The sequence below is a fragment of the Dermacentor albipictus genome, chromosome 1, assembly GCF_038994185.2.
Source record: "Dermacentor albipictus isolate Rhodes 1998 colony chromosome 1, USDA_Dalb.pri_finalv2, whole genome shotgun sequence".
Taxonomy (NCBI): Eukaryota; Metazoa; Arthropoda; class Arachnida; order Ixodida; family Ixodidae; genus Dermacentor; species Dermacentor albipictus.
This window is the reverse complement of record NC_091821.1, coordinates 362381933-362403998: the sequence shown is the minus strand read 5'-3', so window position 1 is coordinate 362403998 and position 22066 is coordinate 362381933. Positions and strand designations below refer to the sequence as shown.

General features: G+C 45.5%; 3 protein-coding genes across 6 annotated transcripts in view; 2 read left to right on the top strand and 1 right to left on the bottom strand.

Moving 5' to 3' along the window:
• The first annotated feature begins 1277 nt into the window (after nt 1-1277).
• LOC135911300 (salivary anticoagulant protein P23-like) lies at nt 1278-8164 on the top strand. Of its 3 annotated transcripts, none has more exons than XM_065443506.1 (5): nt 1278-1378; nt 2313-2371; nt 2685-2812; nt 2991-3173; nt 6163-8164. In XM_065443506.1, exons 2-5 carry the CDS (start codon nt 2329-2331, stop codon nt 6469-6471), a joined length of 663 nt encoding a protein of 220 aa, XP_065299578.1. In that variant the 5' UTR covers nt 1278-1378; nt 2313-2328; the 3' UTR covers nt 6472-8164. The 3 variants fall into 3 exon arrangements, with proteins under 3 accessions (XP_065299578.1, XP_065299579.1, XP_065299580.1); XM_065443507.1 differs by having other exon boundaries at nt 1314-1373; XM_065443508.1 differs by lacking the exon at nt 1278-1378 and adding an exon at nt 1494-1655.
• A 1668-nt stretch (nt 8165-9832) lies between these two features.
• On the top strand, nt 9833-14970 carry LOC135911275 (uncharacterized). The gene is made up of 5 exons (XM_065443473.1): nt 9833-9955; nt 11738-11868; nt 12481-12557; nt 14629-14709; nt 14825-14970. Exons 1-5 carry the CDS (start codon nt 9851-9853, stop codon nt 14968-14970), a joined length of 540 nt encoding a protein of 179 aa, XP_065299545.1. The 5' UTR covers nt 9833-9850.
• Nucleotides 14971-21339: 6369 nt separating this feature from the next.
• Nucleotides 21340-22066, bottom strand: part of LOC135911299 (alpha-2-macroglobulin-like protein 1) — a 29598-nt gene continuing 28871 nt past the window's right edge. For both annotated transcript variants that reach the window (XM_065443505.1, XM_065443504.1), the window contains one exon: nt 21340-21595. In XM_065443505.1, coding sequence (XP_065299577.1) covers nt 21503-21595 — 93 coding nt within the window. In that variant the 3' untranslated portion in view covers nt 21340-21502. The remainder of the gene's footprint in view (nt 21596-22066) is intronic.

Below are 22066 nucleotides of genomic sequence, written 5' to 3'. Positions count from 1 at the left end.
TCCGGCAGCGGAGGCTCAAGTCACCGTAACTGGCAACCTGAAGCCAAACAAGGCCACAGAGTGACTCACGCGATGCGAACACCTACAGCTGCTTCGTATACAGAGCTAAATAAAGAGTCTACAAAACACGTAACAATGGCATATGGGTAGTCACGTGGCGATAATCTCAAGCCCTCCGCTTTGGCGCGGGCAGTTCAAATTGAGAAGCAGCAGCGCGAAATTCTACGACATTTTCCGAGGAAAAATTTATATATTCGCAAACGGTAAACGATGATATACTTCTAAACGAATACTCTGTCGATATGGCTCGACTTAGTAAGTTCCTTTAGCGCGGTTTCTCTTTCGCAGATTCATAATCCCAGGAAGCACTACCAAGTATAAGTCAGGAAACCTGATAGTCATTCTTACTAAACTAATTCATTTTCTTTTTTCAACAAGTAGCTTCTCTGCGTCATTAGAGCTTTTAAAGAAATGTATAAAGGCTATAGCTGCACAACCGTGAAGAAAACAAGTAGTGAGCACGATTTGCCTCCTCTGCAATTGTTTAAAATCAGTCAATCCTTTTAAGTTACATCATTAACTCTCTTCTGCTAATTTTACACAAACAATCGCACGTGGCGTACAATAATTTGCGGTATAAAGTAGGAGTAAATAATGTCGACAAACCTGCTGTGGCTACTCGCGTTTAACTGAGGAGCGTGAGATCGTGGGCTTGACTTTCCTCGTTCCGATGGGGGCGAGAGCTCGGTGGAGGGTGGTAAGGGGAGTGGGTGAGGGTGGAATGCAAGGGAGTTGATTCATCTTTATGTGGGCGCACATCAATGAACTTAATCTTAGTAGGAGTCGTCGCAAAAAGCTTGAAACGAAAGCATTTTGACGGTGTACCTTCTTTTGACATAAGACTTGTGCAGTATATCTCGGGATGGCGCCCTTATCACGGTGTCACAGCTGCAACGGAATGAGTTGCTCTCACGTGCGCAGTGATTCACGAAACCACCGAGCACTACCCTCACGTAGACGCGCCCCTTTCTCCGATGTCTTAGCTAACCGTTCGCACACCCTTTCATGCCGGTTGTGCACACACGTTCATGCAGTTATTGACTTCAGTCTGTTTAAATGACGGATATGCAGCTGACGAATTTCCTTGCGCCTCCATTTGCGCGTCTTGTACAACGATCGTGATTTCTTTGGGTCTTGTGTTACTTCCGTGCACGAGGCCGACGTCTCGGGTGGACTTGCAATGGAGAGCGGAATTTGCCGAAGCTCGGTAAAGTGAGTAGTATAGACGAACAAGAGAACGGGCAAGGCGAGAAGAGCGCTGTGTCGGGGGTTTTTCTCCTCAGTCGAAGGGAAGGCACTGAATAAGGCAGGTCGTGAGGCAAGTATGCGATCTTTACGTTCTCTAGAAACAGGGGGCACAGGACTCCGTCTATAGAACTACGCTACTGTAGCAGACTAGTTGGCGCATACGGAGCGAGTGGCCGACCGCGCAAAATACAGCAAGAGGGTTGGAAAGAAGGAAAGGACAGAGCGACTGCGCTCCGTCCTGTCTATATTTCCACCCTTCTTAAAGTATTTTGCGCAGTACTTTACTCGCTCAGTAATCCGTCGTTCTGTTTTCTGCGGGACAGTGAAATTCTCAGCGTGTTCACTGGGTCAGAACTTTCCATCTGTTGTGTGCAAATTATTTTTGGCCGGCTTTATTCGGCTAAATATGCGCTAGTATTTAAACCCTGCGATTCGGCTTGCGGGAGCCCTTGCACGGAGAATTTTAAGCTTCCCCTTTGAATAATTTGCAAATTCACAATATCAGGCACTACCGAATGGTAGAAAATTACACGTGGAAAGTCAAACTTCGGGGCAGTTTAGCATGTGGTGGCAAAAAGGCACTGAATGGCAGGTATTGCCATGTTTTCTTGGAATACACCAGCAATCACTCGGAAACCGCAGCTAAAGCTGCCTGATTTAATAGATCGCTGTAAAATGACTACAGCAGAATGAACAATTGATTGACAACATTTTACCATCACTATCAAATCACTACTATCAAATGCGCGTTTCTCAATCATATCATAGTGCTAGTAGCCAATAGTAGTTCTCTATAGTCTGACTAGTCTCCATCCATATACCATATGCCCATCCCATTCGATCTGTTTCGATTGCACTGTTTATGTCTAAAATTTAATGGAACCCTCTGTAATGAGAAGGGGAAAGTGGCAACAATGAATAACGGAGCCCGAATATTCGTCGAGGCAGAATGAAATGCAGCTCTTGCAGTAATTGCTTCTTTGTCACATGTCTCTTCTGCATAGATAACCTTTTTTTGTCATGATGCGGCTGCTACTTCTCCTGGCATCGCTAGTCACTCTTGGTAAGTATCCAGCTCTGTTATTAATGAAAGTTGTAGAGCATTCCATTGTATGCTTTCATTCATTAATTGATTTATTCATGGCGTCCTAATTGCAGAGACTTACGTTCCTTAAATAAATACTGTATTATAGATTATTTTCACCTCCTTCCTTTCTCTGACATTTACCAAACATAACTTCTTTATCGAGTTTTTGCCCTGATCAAAGGTAGTTGGTGTGTTAGAAATGAAACACCTAAGTTTTATGCGAAGAATGGCACTTTTCCTTGAGATCGTTTATTTCTCTCTTTTTTTCACACTGTCTACGGAACCGCAGTCTGCATGTCCTCGATAAGGGATTCCAACAGATTTCTTGACATCATTCTCGAAGATAAGATCCCACCACAGATAAGGAGCCTCAAGCATGTTTACCCGTTCGTGAAAGTCCCCGAGTTCAAATTCAAGGTGAGCAGACGACGACGATTTTACTGGAACGGAATTTCAGAGCTCAGGTATTGGTGCTAAAAAGAATCGCGATAAACAAGACGGGGATAATTCAAAACAAAAGTGGGCGCTTTGAACAAGCAAGCCAGAATGACATGCGCATGTAACTTCTATAATTTTCTTTCGTATTTTCTACCAGATAAAGAGCACCGGAATCACGAACAGGGAAGTCAAGGTGAAAGTGAAGAACGGAGTGCTTCGCGGACTGGACACCGGCGTTCGTCGTGTTGGAGAGTGTCAACCGCCCGTTCTCATCAGTGGCAATGTCACCATTTCCTGCCTGCTTGAATTAAAGGGAATCAACGCCTCGTTCATGGTTGAGGTAAGTTATTGCTGTTACAGTCACGACTTGATGGCCTTCTGCAGCACCTGAAGGCCATAGACTCAAGTGCCAGAAAGTAGACACACTGAGACTTGTCTTGACTTGTCTAGGTACACGTGATATATATCAACTCCTGTTTTATGCCTCCCTCTCTATATCTTTCACTAACGCGTTCGTTGGACCATGTATGGGATCGAAAAGTAGGCAAAGTATACTTTACTTCTCTGCCTTTCCTTTCTTCCCTTCTACGTCGCAGTCTAATATGCTCAAGATACAGAATTCGTGATTTTATTTTCTTGGCTAACTTCTTGCATTGGTAAGAGTATACCGTATATGCATGAGTAAAGGCCATTCTCGTGCCACACCCTCAATTTTTCATTCCGAAATTTGAGAAAAGGAAAAGAAAAACGTCGAAATATTTGAGAGACCCACACTCCCCGATTAGAACTAGTCCAGCCAACTATATTTTCTCGAAAGAGCGTAGGTTTGGGCATGTTGGTATTCCATAACATTTAGGTTTTTAGCGCGCAAAAAGGGACGAGACACAGACAGAGGTACGATGCGGACACAGCGCTGTGTCCGCGTCGTACCTCTGTCTCTCGTCTGTTTTTGTGCGCTAAAAACCTAAAAGCTATATTTTCTCGTGAAACTGATAGCCGAAAGAGAGAGAGAGAGAGAGAGAGAGAGAGAGAGAGAGAGAGAGAGAGAGAGAGAGAAGGGAAGACGGAAAGGCAGGGAGGTTAACCAGACTGAGTCCAGTTTGCTACCCTACACGTGGGGAGGGGAATGGGAAGTGAAAGAGGGAGAGAGAGAACGTAGGTGTAGGATGTCTATAGTCGGGCACTCAAGTCTGTTGCCCTCAGGTAGCGAAAAAGCGCTCGAACTGCTTTCTGGGCCAATGAACTGTGAGGCCAGAGATCTTTGCTTCCGTCAATGGCCTGTCATCCAGTCTATTTAAGGCCCACTGGAGAGTCTCACGTTGATTATCGAAGCGAGAATAGTGGCACAGAAGGTGACTGATGGTCTCTTCACACTTGCACTTAGCGCACATTGGTGAATCCGCCATTCCAATACGATAGCTGTAGGAGTTGGTGAATGCTACTCCTACCCACAGCCGACACAGCAGTGTTGCGTCACGTCGTGGAAGGTTCGCTGGTAATGTAAGTTTCAGTGATGGGTCGAGGCTGTGTAAACGACACTCAGAGTTCTGTGGTGTATGCCAGTAACTTAACGTGATGGTACGAGCGAGACTGCGAAGCTCTCTTGCAGCGTCGACTCTGGATAAAGGATTAAGGAGTGTCGGTGAGCCAGCCTGGGCACGTCGGGCAGCGTCATCGGCGAGGTGATTACCAACGATGCCACAATGTTGCGGCAGTCACTGATAGCCACTGATAGCCGAAAGTGTTTGAAAGCGTACGGTGATGCGTTCACGCTCAAGGTTGTGGCTTACGCCGAACTCCACGGCGAGAAAGCATAGGTGCACAGGGTCAGCGGTCCATACAGAAAAGGGAGTTCACAGGAATGAGTAAATTAATTGTGAAAAGAACAGAATTCGCTCCTTTGGAACGTAGTGATCACGGGGATCATGTATGGCCGGGAAAGTTGGACCGAAATAGCCAGCCCCCGCCTTAAGGCCGCACGTCACCAAATTGCGAGAAACAGAAAGCGGGGCCCATATATGCCAAATTACACTAAGGCACTTTCGTGGTACGTGTGGGCAGATTTCAAGACAGAAGGGTCGTTACGCGCATAGAAAACACGTGCGAATGAAATGTGCTCTAACGCGAAGCAAAACTCGTAACTTTTGTTTCTAATAACTTTTTGTGACGTAACTAGAACTGTATAAGAAACTAATGCTAGTAAACTTATAGCTACCCGTCATCTTCCTTGTTTTAGCACTCACACTGTTATTTGCATTATAACAATTTACCGACTTTTCCCGTTTTATTTACCCCTCGTGATGACATGCCTGGGAAAGCAAATAAGGAGCTCGGAGAAAGCTCAGAATTCTTCCGTGCTTGTGTGATCGTGTGTTTGTTTGTTTCCATCCATATATGCAGTAGTCAAGTAAGTAAGAACGTCAATACGCAGTCCTTATTTATCCGCTAAGTATGGCTCTTTAAACAGTTTGGATTCAATCTCTTCAGCTTACTTCGTGCTGCATAATATCAGCTAAATCTTGGCTTTACTCTCCGTTAAAGATCCTTCGACGATGCAACTTAAAAAGCAGCACTGAGAGTGGTTGAGGCCAGTGCTAAGTGCCACTTTGTGCAAAACGAGTTTTCCTGCAGGCAAAATGTTTTTGTGCCCTATATGATAAGCGCCATGAGCGGTCAGCCAAGATGACTGACGTTTCCTTCGGCGTAGTGAACCTCAGACGATAAAACATTTTGCAGCAATGAAGTTTCCTGGTAGTAACTTTAGGAATACGCAGTGAATTACAAGAAATTATCTAGCGAGGAGGGTAGTAAATAATCATTCTTTTGCTAACATCGTCCCGTGCACCTTTTTTAGACTGCAAAAGCATATAACTGGGGCGGGATGAGGGGAGGGTTGTGATAAAGTTTCGAAAGCGTGCACAGCTTGACTGGCTTTTCACCTAGTGTGGAAACTGAACCTGGGCTCTTACAATTAGAAGGAACGGCGCACTCAACCCCTATGTAGCTGCCTCCCGCATGTAGCTTCCTCTGTTGCCGCTGGCATATGTTCTGGCCAAAATAAACCTTGACAGATGTAGCCACATCTGTATAAAGGAACTATCGTTTCAACGAAGTTGTACACAGGAAAAACAACAGCTAAATAATGTAACGTCCAACTGCACTTCATGCGCGAGAAGCAGCACGTGAAGAGTATATACCGATAATGAGTGAATTGCTTAAGTATATGACATTCGCTTCAAGCTGGCAGAATACTGCTCTCTTTTTTCCCGCTCTGTATGTGCCTCTTTCTTCTCTATGGAATGAGTACTGTACTTCTGTCTTCCTTGTAGGTGAAGGGCAACACACTTGTGCGAAAGGAGAAAACCGTTCCTGTCAACGTCACCGTTGTGGACACCGTGGGGCACTTTGAGGCTACAGCCTATCCAGGCCGTCCGGGGGCGCTGCGCACTTTTCACATCGAAAAACTGCTCTTCCACACAGTTTCCGACCGGCGCCTCAGTCTGAACTCTGAGCGGCAGCGCAGCTTCAACAGCGAGATGGAACGAAACCTGCACTCTATCATATACGACCTCTTCTATACCGACTACAAGCGCGCCCTGGAAAAAGTTATCGAGTCCATGCCTTTTCCAAGCGCCTGAGCAGAGATTATCAGTTGTTTGATATGCCGAAACTGGTACTACTTATTGGGCCTCAGTTGTTGTTGTTGTGGCCTAGAAATCTGGCTCACAGTGTGGGTGACGTGTATATCGCCCTTCTCCGTAACATCATTCTCTTTTCAGTTATCGAAACCCAATGGCGATATTAGAGCATTCCTGTTGTTTCGAGCTGGTCATTTTCTGAACAAGGTTCATGACGCATGAATATCACTATAGTGACATCAGCGCTTAACGTCTCGGCAGAACTTGCTGCTACATTTTCCCAAAGAACTGCTTCAGGCCTGCATTAGATACCTGTGGTAGTTATCATACGAGGCACCATAAAAACAAATGTTTGCTTGTTTTTCTTTCTCCTACACTATACAATATACAAAAGCGATTAAGCTACGAAATGCGCAGGAAATAACATTATTATAAACCAAACAGAATTACTGCAAGTATGTCTGCCTTCTTTTTTCGTTAGAAGTCGTGCTGACCAATGACAGTTAAAAATAAGTAGGTCCTCAGTGAATATTTGCGGTAAAATTGTCGGGCGTCACCATGGCCATAACGTATGATGGCTCGATGAAGCGCGGCGTCTTCGTTGTCACGTTGCTTTGTTTGCCGGTGCAGCCGTCGCCTACAGTAATGGCAGCGACTCTGAACACTATAACGCGCCTGATGGAGGCGGTATTGTTGAGCATTAAAGGCTGTAGACCGCAGTAGCTCGCCAGGATTCTATATAGTCAGGGAGATTGTAGGCCGTGAACAAGGTGAAGTCTGATGCTCAGTATATTGTGCTGGTGCTATAAAGCGATGTTTGCTTATCTACTTCTTGCGATCCAAACATTGCCCTGCGGTTCATGGCACCATGCTACGAGCTTTTGAACATTTTGTATTCTGTTTTGATGCGACAGCGTCAAATGGCTCATTGAGCGATAACGCCGGCAGGCAGACGGTGGTCTCTTATTTTCGTAATGCTGAGCCGGCTTTGAGTGTAACGTTTGACTTAAGGTGACACTGAAACATTTTGATGGATTGAGACGGCAACAGGTGAACGAAAACTGGAACGTACACCGCTCGTGTAGGGTAAAACATTCCTTCGTTAATTGTCGTAACAAGGTCGAGAAAATAAAACGATGATTTCTACCTCAATATAGAATGGCATTGTTTTTATAACATCACTCAGGCTTTCCTTTAAAATGCCTGGGTATCTGCGTGAATTGAAGCGCCTTTACACCTAGCATACAATAACATTAGCTAACAGTTGGCAGGATAACGCAGCTTCTATTGGGCTCGCTGTTGCAGAACTATGCACCGCGTCGCTACGCCATGGTGCACGAGGTGCCTCGTATCAAAGCCTCCTAGATAGCACATGTCTGGTGCACTTCGATCCGTGACGTCGTGCTACCGTGCTCGAAAGCCATAGAATCTAATGGGCAAACCGCGGTGATTTTGATATCACGGCATTCGTCACGCCAGGCTTGGCAATCAAAATTTCGGTACAATTAGCATGACGTCCTAAAACAGAGTGCACCGGCCTGCTCTCTAGGAGGCGTTGCTCGTATATTGTAGCGGGTAAGGAGCGAGGACTGTACGACCATTATTTATTACTTTAATTAAAGAAGGCAAGGTACCTTCGTTGAAGAATCACACACTCCATTTCTTCGTAATAAAGCTTACTTCGTCGTGCAAAGCGCAGTGTCCTCCTCATTTGGCAAGGCACGATCAAGGATATTAACGTTTCCGCACACGAGAGGTGAGGAGGCGAGGGGTTTCAAGGCACGCAGAGAAAGTGGACAATATCGTCGCCGAATGCTGTATGGCACTGAGCCATGCTCGATACTAAAAAATGGAAATAATGCCCCTTTCTTCTTTGCAACCTCTTTCTCTCTAATTTTCGAGTGCTTAAGGAAATGCGTAGAGACACTCTAACATCGGCTGCTTCACTTTAAGCTGTTCGCAGCAGCCCGTCAAATACTATTCGACGCGTACCGCGCTCTTGGCTTCTCCACCGAGGCCAAGTGGACTGTTCTGGCAGCGTGAACCGTTTCGGTGCGAGATAACTCTGAGGGGGCCCTAACCAGCCTAAATGACCATGAAGTTTGTGTATCGTATGCAACGTAGCGCGTCAGTACAGCGATTCGTGGAGGCCGGAAGGTGGAGCCGGTTTTGTTCCGTTTGGCGCTTTTGGTGGGCGACTTTAGAGAGAAGAGCTACCGCCTCAAGGCATTGTTATCAGCCCTGCACCTGTCATCTTTCTTCCCCTTTTATTCCCTAGGCCCCACTGCTGAGCAATGTTCGGGCGTTGGCCCCTCGACAGACGGTTACGGTGTGGTTAGCAGGATTTCTAGTTTCCTCTAATCTAGCCTCTCACTTTTTCTCTCTGTAAAAAGCTATACAGCTGCTAAGCCAGCTGTGTCTTTACAGCTTTTTGCCACATTCAACATGAGTGGTTGCGTCAAAAGTTGTTGGCTCTTCGGTTTTCTTTTCTGGACTTTATTAAGCGGAATTCATTACTCTGCAGAAATTATTAGCGTCATCTTTTTGCCTCTTTGGAACCAGCTGCGAGCTCCTCCTATGAGTGGCTTCAAGTCTTGCTTAATGATAAATGGTCGGACTTTTTCGGTAAAAGGTCTATCAGTGTAAGCTTTATAATCACTTGCTGATTACTACCTCGCATGATTTTGAATTGCATTCATTTCGGTTAAAGCAATTCCGAGAACGTTGCTTAACTATACCAAAAGCCCACAGTGTACCACTGTACCTTGTAATGCCCGCACCCGCCGGGTCAGCCCCCCAATTGGTCTATACACATTATTTTTATTGGGAGGCTTCACTTACCTTGAACGCAGGAGCAACGACGGTTCTTTCAGTGGCCACGAGGAGTGGCGCAAGTTAATGGGGCCCTAGAGTAAGGGATCCAACCTAGAATAATGCTATCCCGCCACATTATACAAATAAATATTTCCCTCTTTCCCTTCCGTTTGTCAAAGAATTTCGAATGCATTTCCTGAATAACCGAGTATATTTTGTTTTACTGCAGTCACTTTCCTCTAGAAAAAGAGGTACAGGCTTCAACCTGAAAATGATATCCGCATACAATCAAACAAAATCCCCCGTCGACACAACCACCAGCGGGAAACTGCACTCAGCATGTCTGCCAAGGTCGATACTTGGCAATTAGCGCTGCACAGTTTCCATCGCATATGACTCGGCAATGCAAACATTGACTTTCCGTGGCTGCACAGCGTTCGCAAGATATGGACAGCTGCCGCGAGCGACCGCGAGACGATGGCACGGCCATGAGACGTCGCTTAAAAGCTCTTTCCAGGCACGCGCTCACGGGGTAAGCCGGCGCAGCTTCAACACCGAAACAATTATGCTGCCTTCAGTATGTCTCGCACTGCTCGTCGTCTCTTTTGTCGATAGAAATGGTGTGTACGCGAACCCGAAGACAATGAAGGATGATTTCAATCCCTTGAAGGTAAGCCACGCAGCTTATTGTGGAAATTTCTTGGTGCCTCAGCACAATAAATACAAGCACCAACTAGAAATCAAGTGATGCAGTACTTAAATCTACTATTAAGAAAAATATATACTTTTACCAAGTTGCCTTGCATAAGAGAGAAAAAAAAGGGCTGGAAAAGGAATGAACTGAAAACTCGTTCCCGCGGTGCCTGTTATGGCGTCGCTTACGCCAGAGATGGCTAAAACGTAATATTTTCATCCGATTAAAAACTACTTAGTAAAAGAGGCAGAGTATGTAGAACAAGTAGGAGATGGGGAAAATTTCTACGTGCGCTGAAATGGGTATTATGACTGGAGACAGTGCACGAGTTCTGCTAAAGGACGACCTGCTCCATATGTCGCTGGTAATATATAGAGAAAGCCCCTGTACATACGGAATTAAAATTAGCGGGGAATATTAGGTTATGTGAAGCATGATGCGCGGGCAGGGTAACAAAAGCTTTCGTTCATTAGGGCACGTGTTTGTGTAGTTTAGTGTTCGTCCATGTCTCAACAATTGCGCTGATTTTAGAATAATAATGGCCAACCAACTAGCGCATGAACACCTCCCGAGTGATTAGGCGTGCTGTGGTAGATTACCAAATTTCTATTGATGTCACATTGGAGTTTCGCAGTGTTTACAACCATGCGTCGTTTTAGAACTGTCGAGCGTGCTGCGAGAAAATTAAATAGAAGTAAAGTGTGCTTTTGGAGAAGCACGCCGTATTTTTTTCTAAGTATTAGATGTCTTGCGGGCCCCACAGAAAGATATATTTGCGTTAATTTAAAGTCTTACTTAAGCTTCTAAAGCTTTTGCCGTTTACGGAGTAAGTGGTATATCGAAATGATAGTTTCGATCAATGCAGTGCTTGCTATGAGACAAATGAAACATAGCCGTAAGTGTATTTGAGGCGCCGCAGGTAATTTCGAAATTGTCGTTTACTTTAAAGCGTTTTTTCGAACAATGCATTGCAAGTTGGCGTTGTTGCTGCAAGCAAACGGCTGCCTCGACAGTATTTTTTAGCTCTCGCGAACAAACGTAAATGCCTTAAGTGTGCAAATACCGCTGTCCTCACAGTTCATACTCTGTACGTTATCGTGTTCCTGGGACTTGCTTACGATATCTCTTAACGTACTGTGAGTATCACGTGCGTATGTGTTAACGCTAAGAAATCGCGTTGTCAGACATGGCAGTAACCGACGCTACATAGCACATACACCACTGCGCTAGATAGAGTGCAGAAACAGACAAACGATGAATAATATGGACAGACACAAGCGCTGGCTTCCAACTTGCGAGTGCCAATTTGGATGTCAGCGCGTGTGTCCATCCCTGTAATTTGTACCTTGTCTTTTCACGCGCTTTGGTCGCACAACAGGATTGAGTGCTAGCCCATTATTATATCTTGCGTATTTCTCTATTGTTGTTCATCTATAAAACCAAATATTTGCTGAAATGGCCAATAAATGGGGCAGATGAAGCTTGCGCTTCCTCTTATTTGATCTGAATCGCGATTTAAGGAGTTTTAAGGAGATTTAAGGGCGCTAAAGAGAGCTTTGGTATCCTAACATATTTGACGACACCGTCATAATTCAATATCACTAAACAGATTTCAGGGGCTTGGGATTCTACAAATAGATCATGTACCTTTGCTAAGGGAGACAGTGTTAGGTTCAAAACACGATTTTTTTCTTTTCGCAACAGCGTGCAGAAGGTACGCATTGATTCATCAATTTAATTTTTCAAATCTACTTGCAGTTCAAGGGCAAATGGTGGGTGGATAGCTTCAATCAAGCTATCTACGGAGACGCAGATCGCTGCGCCCATTTCACGATTGGCAAAGACCATGACAATGTCTACAAAATCAAGGCGGAATTCATCGACACTGAGTGAGATTCTGACCTTAGTGGCAAGCTATAAGCATAAAAGTGTGCCAATTTTCTCAAGAAACTCTGATAACTGTAATATCCTCTCGTGCTATAGGCATGATTGAAAAATCTGAGTTTAACGATTGAAGCGAAGCAGGCTGTAGTTATGCATTCCGGTGGGGTCAGAATGCAAGAACGCTTAAGTACCATGCATTATGTGCACGTTAAAGAAGTCCTGCTGGTAAAGATTAAACTGGAGTCTCCCACTATCGTGTTCGTCATAATCTGATCGAAGTTGTGGCGCGTACTATTCCGGGATTTAGTTTTATATTTACTGAAAGAGTGCGTAATGCGTGCTAAACCGGCGAGTGCCACGCATGCAAGATATGCTACGACGTTTAGAAGACGCCAACCCGTCAGCGTACCTAGCGGCACGTTGCTACAGAGAAAAATATCGCGATTGGATTGCGATAAAAATAAAGCATTTTTGTAAATGGTGCGGCGTGCTTTTGGTAAGCGTGTACATGAATCTAGTTGCTTTAGCACAAAGCGTACGAGCAAAAATAAAAAAGTACAAATATAGGAAAGCCAGCATTTTTTTGTAATGGTGCTGCTTTTCCTTTCTGAGCACAGCAATGAACTCGTGGAAATGAGCGTCGATGTCACAGAAGATGACCGGCATCCTTCAAGGTTCATACTGAAGATCAACGGTAAATATTGGAGCTTTAAAGCAACGTCAGCTGTCCTTTGTACCAGAAGAATTGTATCTTTTTGTCCCCGAAGAATACTGTAAGCAATAAGCAATAAGCAATAAGCGTGTCGTAAGCAATAAGCTCCCCATACGTGGGCTAGTCCCGGAAATAGTACAACGCCGGGCCGACCCGCGGCGCAGGCGAAGCAGGCGATAATCACTCCCCATACGTGGGCCGATTGCGAAGATAGTGCAGTGCCGGGTTGACCCGCGGCGGAGGTGAAGCAGGCGTTAAGCACTCCCCATACGTGGGCCCATACCGAAGATAGTGCAATGCCGGGTTGACCCACGGTGGAGGTGAAGCAGGCGTTAAGCACTCCCCATACGTGGGCCCATCCCGAAGATAGTGCAATGCCGGGTTGACCCACGGTGGAGGTGAAGCAGGCGTTAAGCACTCCCCATACGTGGGCCGATTCCGCAGATAGTGCAATTCCGGGCCGACTTGCGGTGGAGGTGAAGCAAGCGTTAAGCACTCCCCATACGTGGGCCGTTCCTGAAGATAGTGCAATTCCGGGCCGACTTGCGGTGGAGGTGAAGCAAGCGTTAAGCACTCCCCATACGTGGGCCGTTCCTGAAGATAGTGCAATGCCGGGTTGACCCACGGTGAAGGTGAAGCAGGCGTTAAGCACTCCCCATACATGGGCCGATTCCGCAGATAGTGCAATTCCGGGCCGACTTGCGGTGGAAGTGAAGCAAGCGTTAAGCGCTCCCTACACGTGGGCCGTTCCTGAAGATAGTGCAATGCCGGGTTGACCCGCGGCGGAGGTGAAGCAGGCGTTAAGCACTCCCCATACGTGGGCCCATCCCGAAGATAGTGCAATGCCGGGTTGACCCGCGGTGGAGGTGAAGCAGGAGTTAAGCACTCCCCATACGTGGGCCCATCCCGAGGATAGTGCAATGCCGGGTTGACCCACGGTGGAGGTGAAGCAGGCGTTAAGCACTCCCCATACGTGGGCCGTTCCTGAATATAGTGCAATGCCGGGCCGCCCCACGGCGGACGTGGGGCGGCCCGGCATTGTCTATCCTTTATCACAGAGTGGAAGCACACTGAGATTTTTTTTATTTGCGGAAGTACTAAAGTCTGCCATAATGCGTGCTCATGCACAACAAGGGGGCCTTGTTGTGGTGTTGCTTTGTAAGCTTTTTTTACCACTGCATTGTTTTTTTCTTTTTAAGACGGCTATGCCCAGGCTCGGTATATAAATCACTGTGGTAGTGGATTTCATTCTGTTCTTCAGAGAAATGCGCTGTTAGAAATACCGCGCAGCAGGTTGCACCATGCCTAGCTTTGAGTCACAACTCCTACGTGTTCCTAGCATTAGATTTGACAAGACAATGCTGCTACCTTAAAGAGGTGACATACCGAAACCTAGTAGGTGTCAGCCGTGTTTTTTCACCTGTATATTTTGGGCGTTTAGGTTTTGCCGTACTGCTTAGCATTAATCAGGTTAGCACCGAGTGGTCATAAGAACAAAACGCTTATTTTCTATTTTTGAAGCAGGTCAAGCGGCAGTCCTCTTTGCACGGATATTGCTCAATTCAATTCAATTCAATTTTATTCACAACACACATACAACGTTGTGCTGAAGGCTCCCCTGGCAAGAAAGCTGTAAGCATACAGCTTGACGGATGCCAGGGGGGCCAATAATCGGCAGTAGGGACAATACGTTGATAATAGTATTAAATGAGGATACATGAAGTCCCATCAATAAATCTTTATAGCTATACTACGAGTGATACAATTATATATGTACTATGCTTATCAAGATGTGCAAATACAGCACTACATACTAGATGCACTAATGACACATACGAGTAATATATCACATTAGATAAATAACGCCATAAAATACGCGAAGTGTTTTATATACTGCTGGTACTGCGACATACGAGCGGGGATTCAAACAATAAAGCAGCCTTTCCCAATTTTAACAATTAAGGATTCATTGTCAAACGTAAAACTCAATGCCAGCAGTCCTTGCTCTCGCATGTAGCTCAAGTAAACTGACGACCTGCGATCATTCGTTCAGCTGATGTCATCATGGAGACGGCCATTATCGACACCGACTACGACAACTGGGCTGTTGTCTGGGCCAAGAGCGGAACAGCGGGTACTGTGCGTTCATCTATGACTTGAAATATTTTTAGCTTTGTTTATACGGGTTTTTCTTTTATCGAAACGAATGAAAGACATTGTTGTACGTATATTCCATGTACCTATTCCAGCTGCATACCACGTTGTGACCCGAAAACCGAACGCCGAAGATCAGTTCCTATCGGCTATTCAAGCTGTCCTGGACAAGGAAGGCCTGAAGAAAGATGATTTCAAGAAAGTGCCCAACATGGACTGCTCGAAGATGGACACAATATAATTGACAGAGAGCAAGTAAATATGCAACAAAAATAAAGCCTTTCGTCTTTTTACTTTCTGTTCTACATCGGGATGTCTGAGCAGAGGCATCCCTAAGTACTATTGTTGATTTTTGATGTTGGCAGAGAGAGTAAGATAGACAGAAACACATTATTGTTGACAGAATTAACAGCTGGGAGCTTGCGAAAAATATTGCATCGCATTTTATTTTAGTAAGACCTTGTACGTGCTTTATAGGCGGACCGTGGGGCCGAAACCCAAGTGAAAGACAGCAATAAGCGAAAAAGCCTTTACCGGGAACTAATTTTAAATTTGCAAGAATCTGAACATTTCAACGGTAACCAAAGGAAGTGATGGTTGAACTGCAGGGAGGCCAGTAGTTCCTGTATTGCTCTTAAAGCGAAGCTTTCTTTGCCTCTTCTTCCGACATTACGGGCGCCGCTGCTGTGGTGGTGTTGCGGTGCGTGCAGCTGGGTTTCTTGGAACACCACCAGATGGCGCTCGCTTCCTGGTCTGAAATTGAGCGCTAAAAAATAAGGTGTTATGGTATAATATAATATTTGGGGTTTTACGTGCCGAAACCACTTTCTGATTATGAGGCACGCCGTAGTAGAGGACTCCGGAAATTTAGACCACCTGGGGTTCTTTAACGTGCACCTAAATCTAAGCACACGGGTGTTTTCGCATTTCGCCCCCACCGAAATGCGGCCGCCGTGGCTAAGGTGTTATGGTATTCAATGAAAACAGTGAACAGACAGTGTCAAATCAGGGCCAGGAAACACCTCGGCTAAAGCAACATAAATACCTTGGTATGTGGATAAATGAAGGCGATAGATATTTGGATTGGATTGGATTGAAGAATCTTTATTTGTGCCTGCTGTTGGGCGCTCGCGCGCCCCGACGGGGGCCTACGTCATCCTCGAAGTTGCCGTTACTCGGCGCGGGTCTCCGCTCGCCGTTGCCGGCTCGCTGGGTTTGTGCCTTTCGAGCGCCTCGAGGACCTGCTGGACGGCCTAGAGCTGATCCTCTTGGTCGTAGCTATTCGCGGCTGCCTCGAGCCGTGGTGGGAGTGTTCTTGGTTTAGCGTCCTCTGAATATTTAATGCAGTCCCACAAGAGTTGCGTGTAGTCTGCGGTCTCCCTCCGGCAGACTCTGCACAAATCTGTCGGATATGTCTCGGGGTACATGCGATTCATCAGTTTCGGGCTCGGTAGCGATCCGGTCTGGAGCTGTCTCAGTACTACCGCCTCCGCTCGACTCAGTCTCGGGTGCGGGGGTGGAAGAGTCCTGCGAGCCAGGCGGTAGGCCTTCATGATTTCATTGTAATCCGTCATGCGGTCCTTGGTTCCGAACCACGTTGGACGGTGATTCGGAACCTAGGACCGCATGACGGATTACAATGAAAAACACAGGGAAAAAACAATAACAGTAAAGGGGAAGAGAAATGCTGCCATAAGAAACAAAGAGCGCTATTGGGATACAATAGGTACGTGGTCCTCCATGGTATGTGGAAAGGTGTAATGGCTCAAGGACTTACCTTTGGAAATGCGGTTGTTTGCTTGAAAGCAGGGGTAGAATCAAGACTCGATGGCTGCCAAAGCTCAGTGGGACGCCTCGCATTGGGCACTTACGGGAAGGGAAGCTGCGCAGAAGCTGCGCAGCTTACGGGAAGCTGCGCAGAGTGATAGAGCTGGACAAATTTCGAAGTGAGAGAAGCTCACAGCAAAATTGATTATGAATTGATTATGATTATGATTGATTATGATTGAATACAATTAATGCATAAAATTTTCTGCTGAACTGAAAATTTTTTTGTTATATGATAGGTATGGGACACTATGTTCTTTATAAACAAATTTTTGTTTTAGACCTGCCATTCTCATGCACCACTCCACCATTTTACTTTAAAAATTTTTGTTTTAGACCTGCTATTCTTATGCACTCCACCATTTTACTTTAGTCTTCTTTATTTATTCTTTAAATTCGTTTTCCTCCTCTTTTGTTAGTTTTATCTAGTTTCACAATATTGCTTACTGTCGATATATTGTTGTCTATAACATCTTAATTCACTTCATATCTTCACTTACAAGGTAACGTTATCTGTACCACCCCCCTCACGCAATACTCCTTCTGGAGCCTGTGAGGTATATGAAATAAATAAATAAATGAAATAAATATCTGTTTTTCATTATTTAACATTTCTGTAATTGCACTGATTCAGTTGGTGTTTCCTGCCAATGGAACTTTTATGTTAACGATGAAAGGAAGTCCCAATTCAGTTTTTACTATGGGATCTCCTTCTTTATACCTCTATCTGCAATGTACTTTTATGTAATAATAAAAATTGATTGACTGTTTGATCCATCCAATCACCCACCCACACGGCCGCCCGCCCGCCCGCCCGCTCGCCCGCCAGCCCGTCCGTCCGTCCGTCCATGCATGCGGCGGCGGCAGCCACCGCCGCCGCGGTAGCGTTTCACAGTTTGTGCGTGTGTCACGTGCTGTGCTTGATTTCCTGTGCGACAAACATGAAGGTGATGGGCTGTGGAGCTCGCGTGCTGGCTGTGATAGTGTAAACATTACAGTCGTCCATAGCCTGAAGAGAGTGCTTGGAGCTGGCATCTCAACAGTGTGCTGGCCACGTATGCAGATGAAGCAAGCAAACACGAACCAGCAAAATGGCTCCAAAGCTTGCGCTCAGAGTCGAGTGCACCCAGGCCCGAAGGAAGCGCGTCGCGCGGCAGAGGAGCGTATTCGCTACGCAGCGAAACGTGGTGGACGCCGAGAAGGTATGTATACAATATATAAATACAATTATAATAATTACTTGAATTACATAGAGCCTCGTAATTCAATTAAAGTTTAACGCTTCTGCCACGATGGGATATGTCATGTGAGGCAGTGATAATGCTCAACCCTCTCAGATATTATGAACGATGACGCACAAGAACGACTCAACCAAACACGTGTGCCTTTGTGTTCTGTGGACTACGCAGACAAGCAGCAGTAGTGCACGCAAGGTAACGTTTAACATCAACTCACCACTCTCGTATTGGACTAAATGCTGAAGAAATTGGACATCGGCCGCCAACATCACCGCTAAATATCGCCAATCAAAGCAAGCATCATACAAGGCTTCGCTTAAATCTGTTCCCACAGTGTATGGGATCCGCACATTTTTTTATAGGCATATATAATGGCGCATGATCGAGTTCTCTGGTCCGTTCTCATTACCTGGTATTTCAAGGGCTCAATTTCAGGGCATTTCAACTGCTTTCGCCCGCATAGATTATGTATGACATGTAGTAGTGGTAACATGTCGCAGTGACATGTAGTAACGAGTGGACGCTCGTCTGGTTGACCTCCATACACTTCCTGTCCCCACTTTCTCTGTCTAGTAAAAAGTAGTCAGCAGATGTCGATCAAGAGATGTCTGTGGATTGAACCTTTCGAAATGGAGACGTTGGTTTCAATGACATCCCATATCTCGAACACAGTTTAACATTTGAAGCCCTATCTCCGTCTGAATCTCTGAATGGATCTTACATGTTCATTGTTGTTCTGTACCCGTGGCAGGAACGACCAGGGCCTACAAATACAATGTATACCATGATAAATGTTTTGTTAGGAGCTTAACTGATGCATAAAATACAAAATAAATCATTATATGAGTACGTGACCTAAACCGTGAATTCAGTATTTAGCCGGTACAGTTCTTTTTTGAAGCGGCCGTCGTCGACGCTTACTGCAACAAGTGCGCTATTGTGTGGGCTAAGACGGGCACGGTACGTACTCGAACCGTGGCAAAGAGTATGAATTCACGCTAAGTTATGGTGTATACAAAGGATATGTTCATTTGAACTTTTTTAAGAATAAAGCAGCCGAAAAAGAGCAGGCGGAATTTTGCCTTTCATGCACCTGTTTACAGCGTCGTGGCGTACAACCAAATGCAAATAAGCTAATCCTCGACTCTGCGATTTAAGGGGGTTTGGACAAGGAAGGCCTCAAAAAATTAACTTTTATGAAAAGTTCACAACATGGATGGCTACAAAAGGACACAATTTAATACGAACAAATGAAAAGCAAAGGTATGACTGTCGAGTGGTCCACTATATTTTCTTTTGTATTGCTACGTCCTATTTGAAGATTATGTCGACACTTGGATTCAGTGGGACGTACCAATAAGCGAGGACATACCCGCAACCGGCAATTCGAAGTTTAGGCTGAAAATGTTTCGTTTTATTAAGAGTTCGTCGCGAATGAGCGCCTCTGAACTTGAGTGGCGACGCGTAGCCGTGGAAACGCGGCGTCTGCACAAGCGCAACGTTAAAGGAATTTTTTTTTCCCGAGAACAGACCAAATACTGTAAATTAATATCTGTATAGTTTATGTAGTTTCGGCGACGCTGATTTATATTTTACAATAAGAAGCGCGGGAGAGAAGTGAATATTTGCTAAGCCATTAAAACAAATTAAATTTCTGGCTTTTACGTGCCAGAACTCCGATCTTATTATGAGCCACGCTGTATAGTGGCAGACTCCGGATTAATTTGACCACCTGGGGTTCTTTACTGTGCGCCCAAGTCAAAGTACAGGAACGTTTTGCATTGGCTGCCGCGGCCGGGGATTGAACCAGCGACCTCAGCAGCGCATTGCCATAGCCACGGGTAATCGCGGTGGGTTTGTTAAAAACACTGTTGTGCCATAGTGACATTTCAGACCGCAAAAGGACAGCGCAGACAGCTGGATAGTAACTCTGGTATAAAGCCATGTCGCGACGACGCCCACTGCGCTCCTGGACAGAAGATGCTTGCTGGCTGATAAGTTATGCCATGTCGAAGTTCTTCGCATTCTCACTGCTACTAGGATATATAAGGGTAGTCTGGCTGTTATGTGGTATTGCTTGCTAAAGCGATATTTCCCATTCACTTGACATTTCTTGACCATCTGCACGGACTCTTGACGGCTGAAGGACATATCGTCGAGGACAGGGTTCTTAGTTTAGATTTGTTGATAAAGTCTAAAGTAGCGAAACTAATATTGCTAGTCAACAGCGACCAAAGTTGGGAGGCGAAATAAAGTGAAGTCCGGCCGACATAGAAGCGAGCACTTAATAAGAGTTTAAAGGGACACTAACGGCAAATACTAACTCGACCTGTACTGTTCAAATACTATTTCAGAAACCTCGTAGCGCTCGTTTCGCACCAAGAAAAGGCTTAGTTTACGAGACAATTGCATCCGAAGGGTCCGAATACCTCTCAAGCCATTTATTTCTCCCGCCACCCAACTGGGTAGTGGTGACGTTGCACACGCCATCACCACGCTTTGCTGCAATTGGTAAGTGAAACGGCGCCCGATAGGCGGTGGTACAGTGCTTTGCGCAAAACGCGGACACCCAGCCATGCAGAAACCGAGCCACGACACAGCGGTGGATTCACCGCTAGAGCTGCTTTTGGTCAAGTGGCGTGGACCATACGGCGACCCCGCGACATCACATGGAAGTGGAATTCTCTGCTTATTGCACGAGTGTCGCGAACTAGCAAAGCCAGTGGAGAAAAACGCGATAAGGAAACTACTGAAATGCGAAAGCGCGGGCGGCTCAAAGTAAAGCGAAACCTTTGAACCGCCCGCGTCGTTGTCAAGGGTAATACAAATCAATTTTTCTAGAAATGAAATAGAAATGTACGAGTAACATTTTCTTTCGTCATACAATGCAATACAATGATGTTTTTATACCAAGTGGATGAGCAAGAGAACCTAAATGAGTACCTTCGTCATCGGGCGAGTGCTTGAATGTCCCATGTAATGGTGTCCTGCATTTACATCAATTTCTCGTTTACTAAGGCTCTGTTCACAATAATATTGACGCCACCAGCAGTAATCCGTCACTTCACTCAATGCTTGCCTTTAGTGCCCCTGAAATCACGCGTAGGCCATTTTGGTTTGTGACGTTATACTCACAGGAAAGGACCATTACTTTGAAGAAAAGCATTCACCTATAACATTGCACCGCAAGGGTGTGTGTGGAGCCAGCAGGCAGAAGTCTTTAAACGCACGCGCAAGACAATCTACCAGATTTTACTTTAACTGCTACACTGGCTGATGCAGCGCACGCTTTTCCTCTGAATTGCTATAACAGCAGACAAGGTAAGCCCTGCAGGTGTGTGCCGCATGGTCGAAGCTGATGATGAAATGAGGCTCTAAGATTGAAGGCAACAGCTAAGATGGCAGCTGCGTACGTAAACGCAGTAAACAGTTTTGGGAATGTGCCGTGTATGCTCAGGCAAAACTAGAAAACGAAGCACCAGCTGAGATATCCTGAAGCAGGCAGTTTCACAGCATGTGGTTGAAAGAATGAAGTAGTCATGGGATCACTTGATAGCGTATGGTTTATTGTGAATGACAGAAGAGTTCGATAAAAACACACCAACACAAAGTATCACAAGACAGATGACTCGGAGGCACTTGAGATCGTGTGTCTAGATGTAGAGAAGTGTTGATGCATGAAGGCAGGAGTGAAGAGTTAAACGTATATCACGCTGTCCACTTCATTGAGGCTTGTGGGCGATGCGATCTCAGCAGGCGTACAGTTGCCCTCCAATCCGTACCCAGCCGTTGCTTTGTACTCTGCGTTAAGAATCGACGGGGATAACTTGACACTTCCGGATGCTGGTCTTTAACGATACAAAGCCAGAGCAGAAACCTCGAGATTGGTAAATCGGTTGAGTGCGAAGGAATATCGGAGGCTTGCCGACATTTATAATCCAATTCCTTAATATTGTGTCAGGCACGTAGAACTGAACATGTTTATTTAGCCGATACATGGAAATCTAAAAAATAGTGTGGCCTTAATACAGACGCCATTTTGTAACACCAATAAAAGCACAAGTGTGTTGGGCATCTCGAAATGGCGCGACAGCCGTGCAACAGGGATGGTCGACGCACAACGCAAGAGGTAACTGCCGTTATAAGGAGGCGGAATTCTAAATCTATTTCACATTATAAGCGTTTCACTTGAGACCGCACAACGCTATGAAGTAAACATATTGAAAGAGCTACGTAAAATAGGTGTGATGAAGTAAAATTGAATGCAAAAGA

Coding starts and splice junctions, on each gene's coding strand:
- LOC135911275 (XM_065443473.1), top strand. CDS start 9,851: ATGCTGCCTTCAGTATGTCTCGCACTGCTCGTCGTCTCTTTTGTCGAT. Junction 9,956..11,737: donor ATGATTTCAATCCCTTGAAG/GTAAGCCACGCA, acceptor ATCTACTTGCAG/TTCAAGGGCAAATGGTGGGT. Junction 14,710..14,824: donor GGCCAAGAGCGGAACAGCGG/GTACTGTGCGTT, acceptor TACCTATTCCAG/CTGCATACCACGTTGTGACC.
- LOC135911300 (XM_065443506.1), top strand. CDS start 2,329: ATGATGCGGCTGCTACTTCTCCTGGCATCGCTAGTCACTCTTG. Junction 2,372..2,684: donor GGCATCGCTAGTCACTCTTG/GTAAGTATCCAG, acceptor ACGGAACCGCAG/TCTGCATGTCCTCGATAAGG. Junction 2,813..2,990: donor TCCCCGAGTTCAAATTCAAG/GTGAGCAGACGA, acceptor ATTTTCTACCAG/ATAAAGAGCACCGGAATCAC.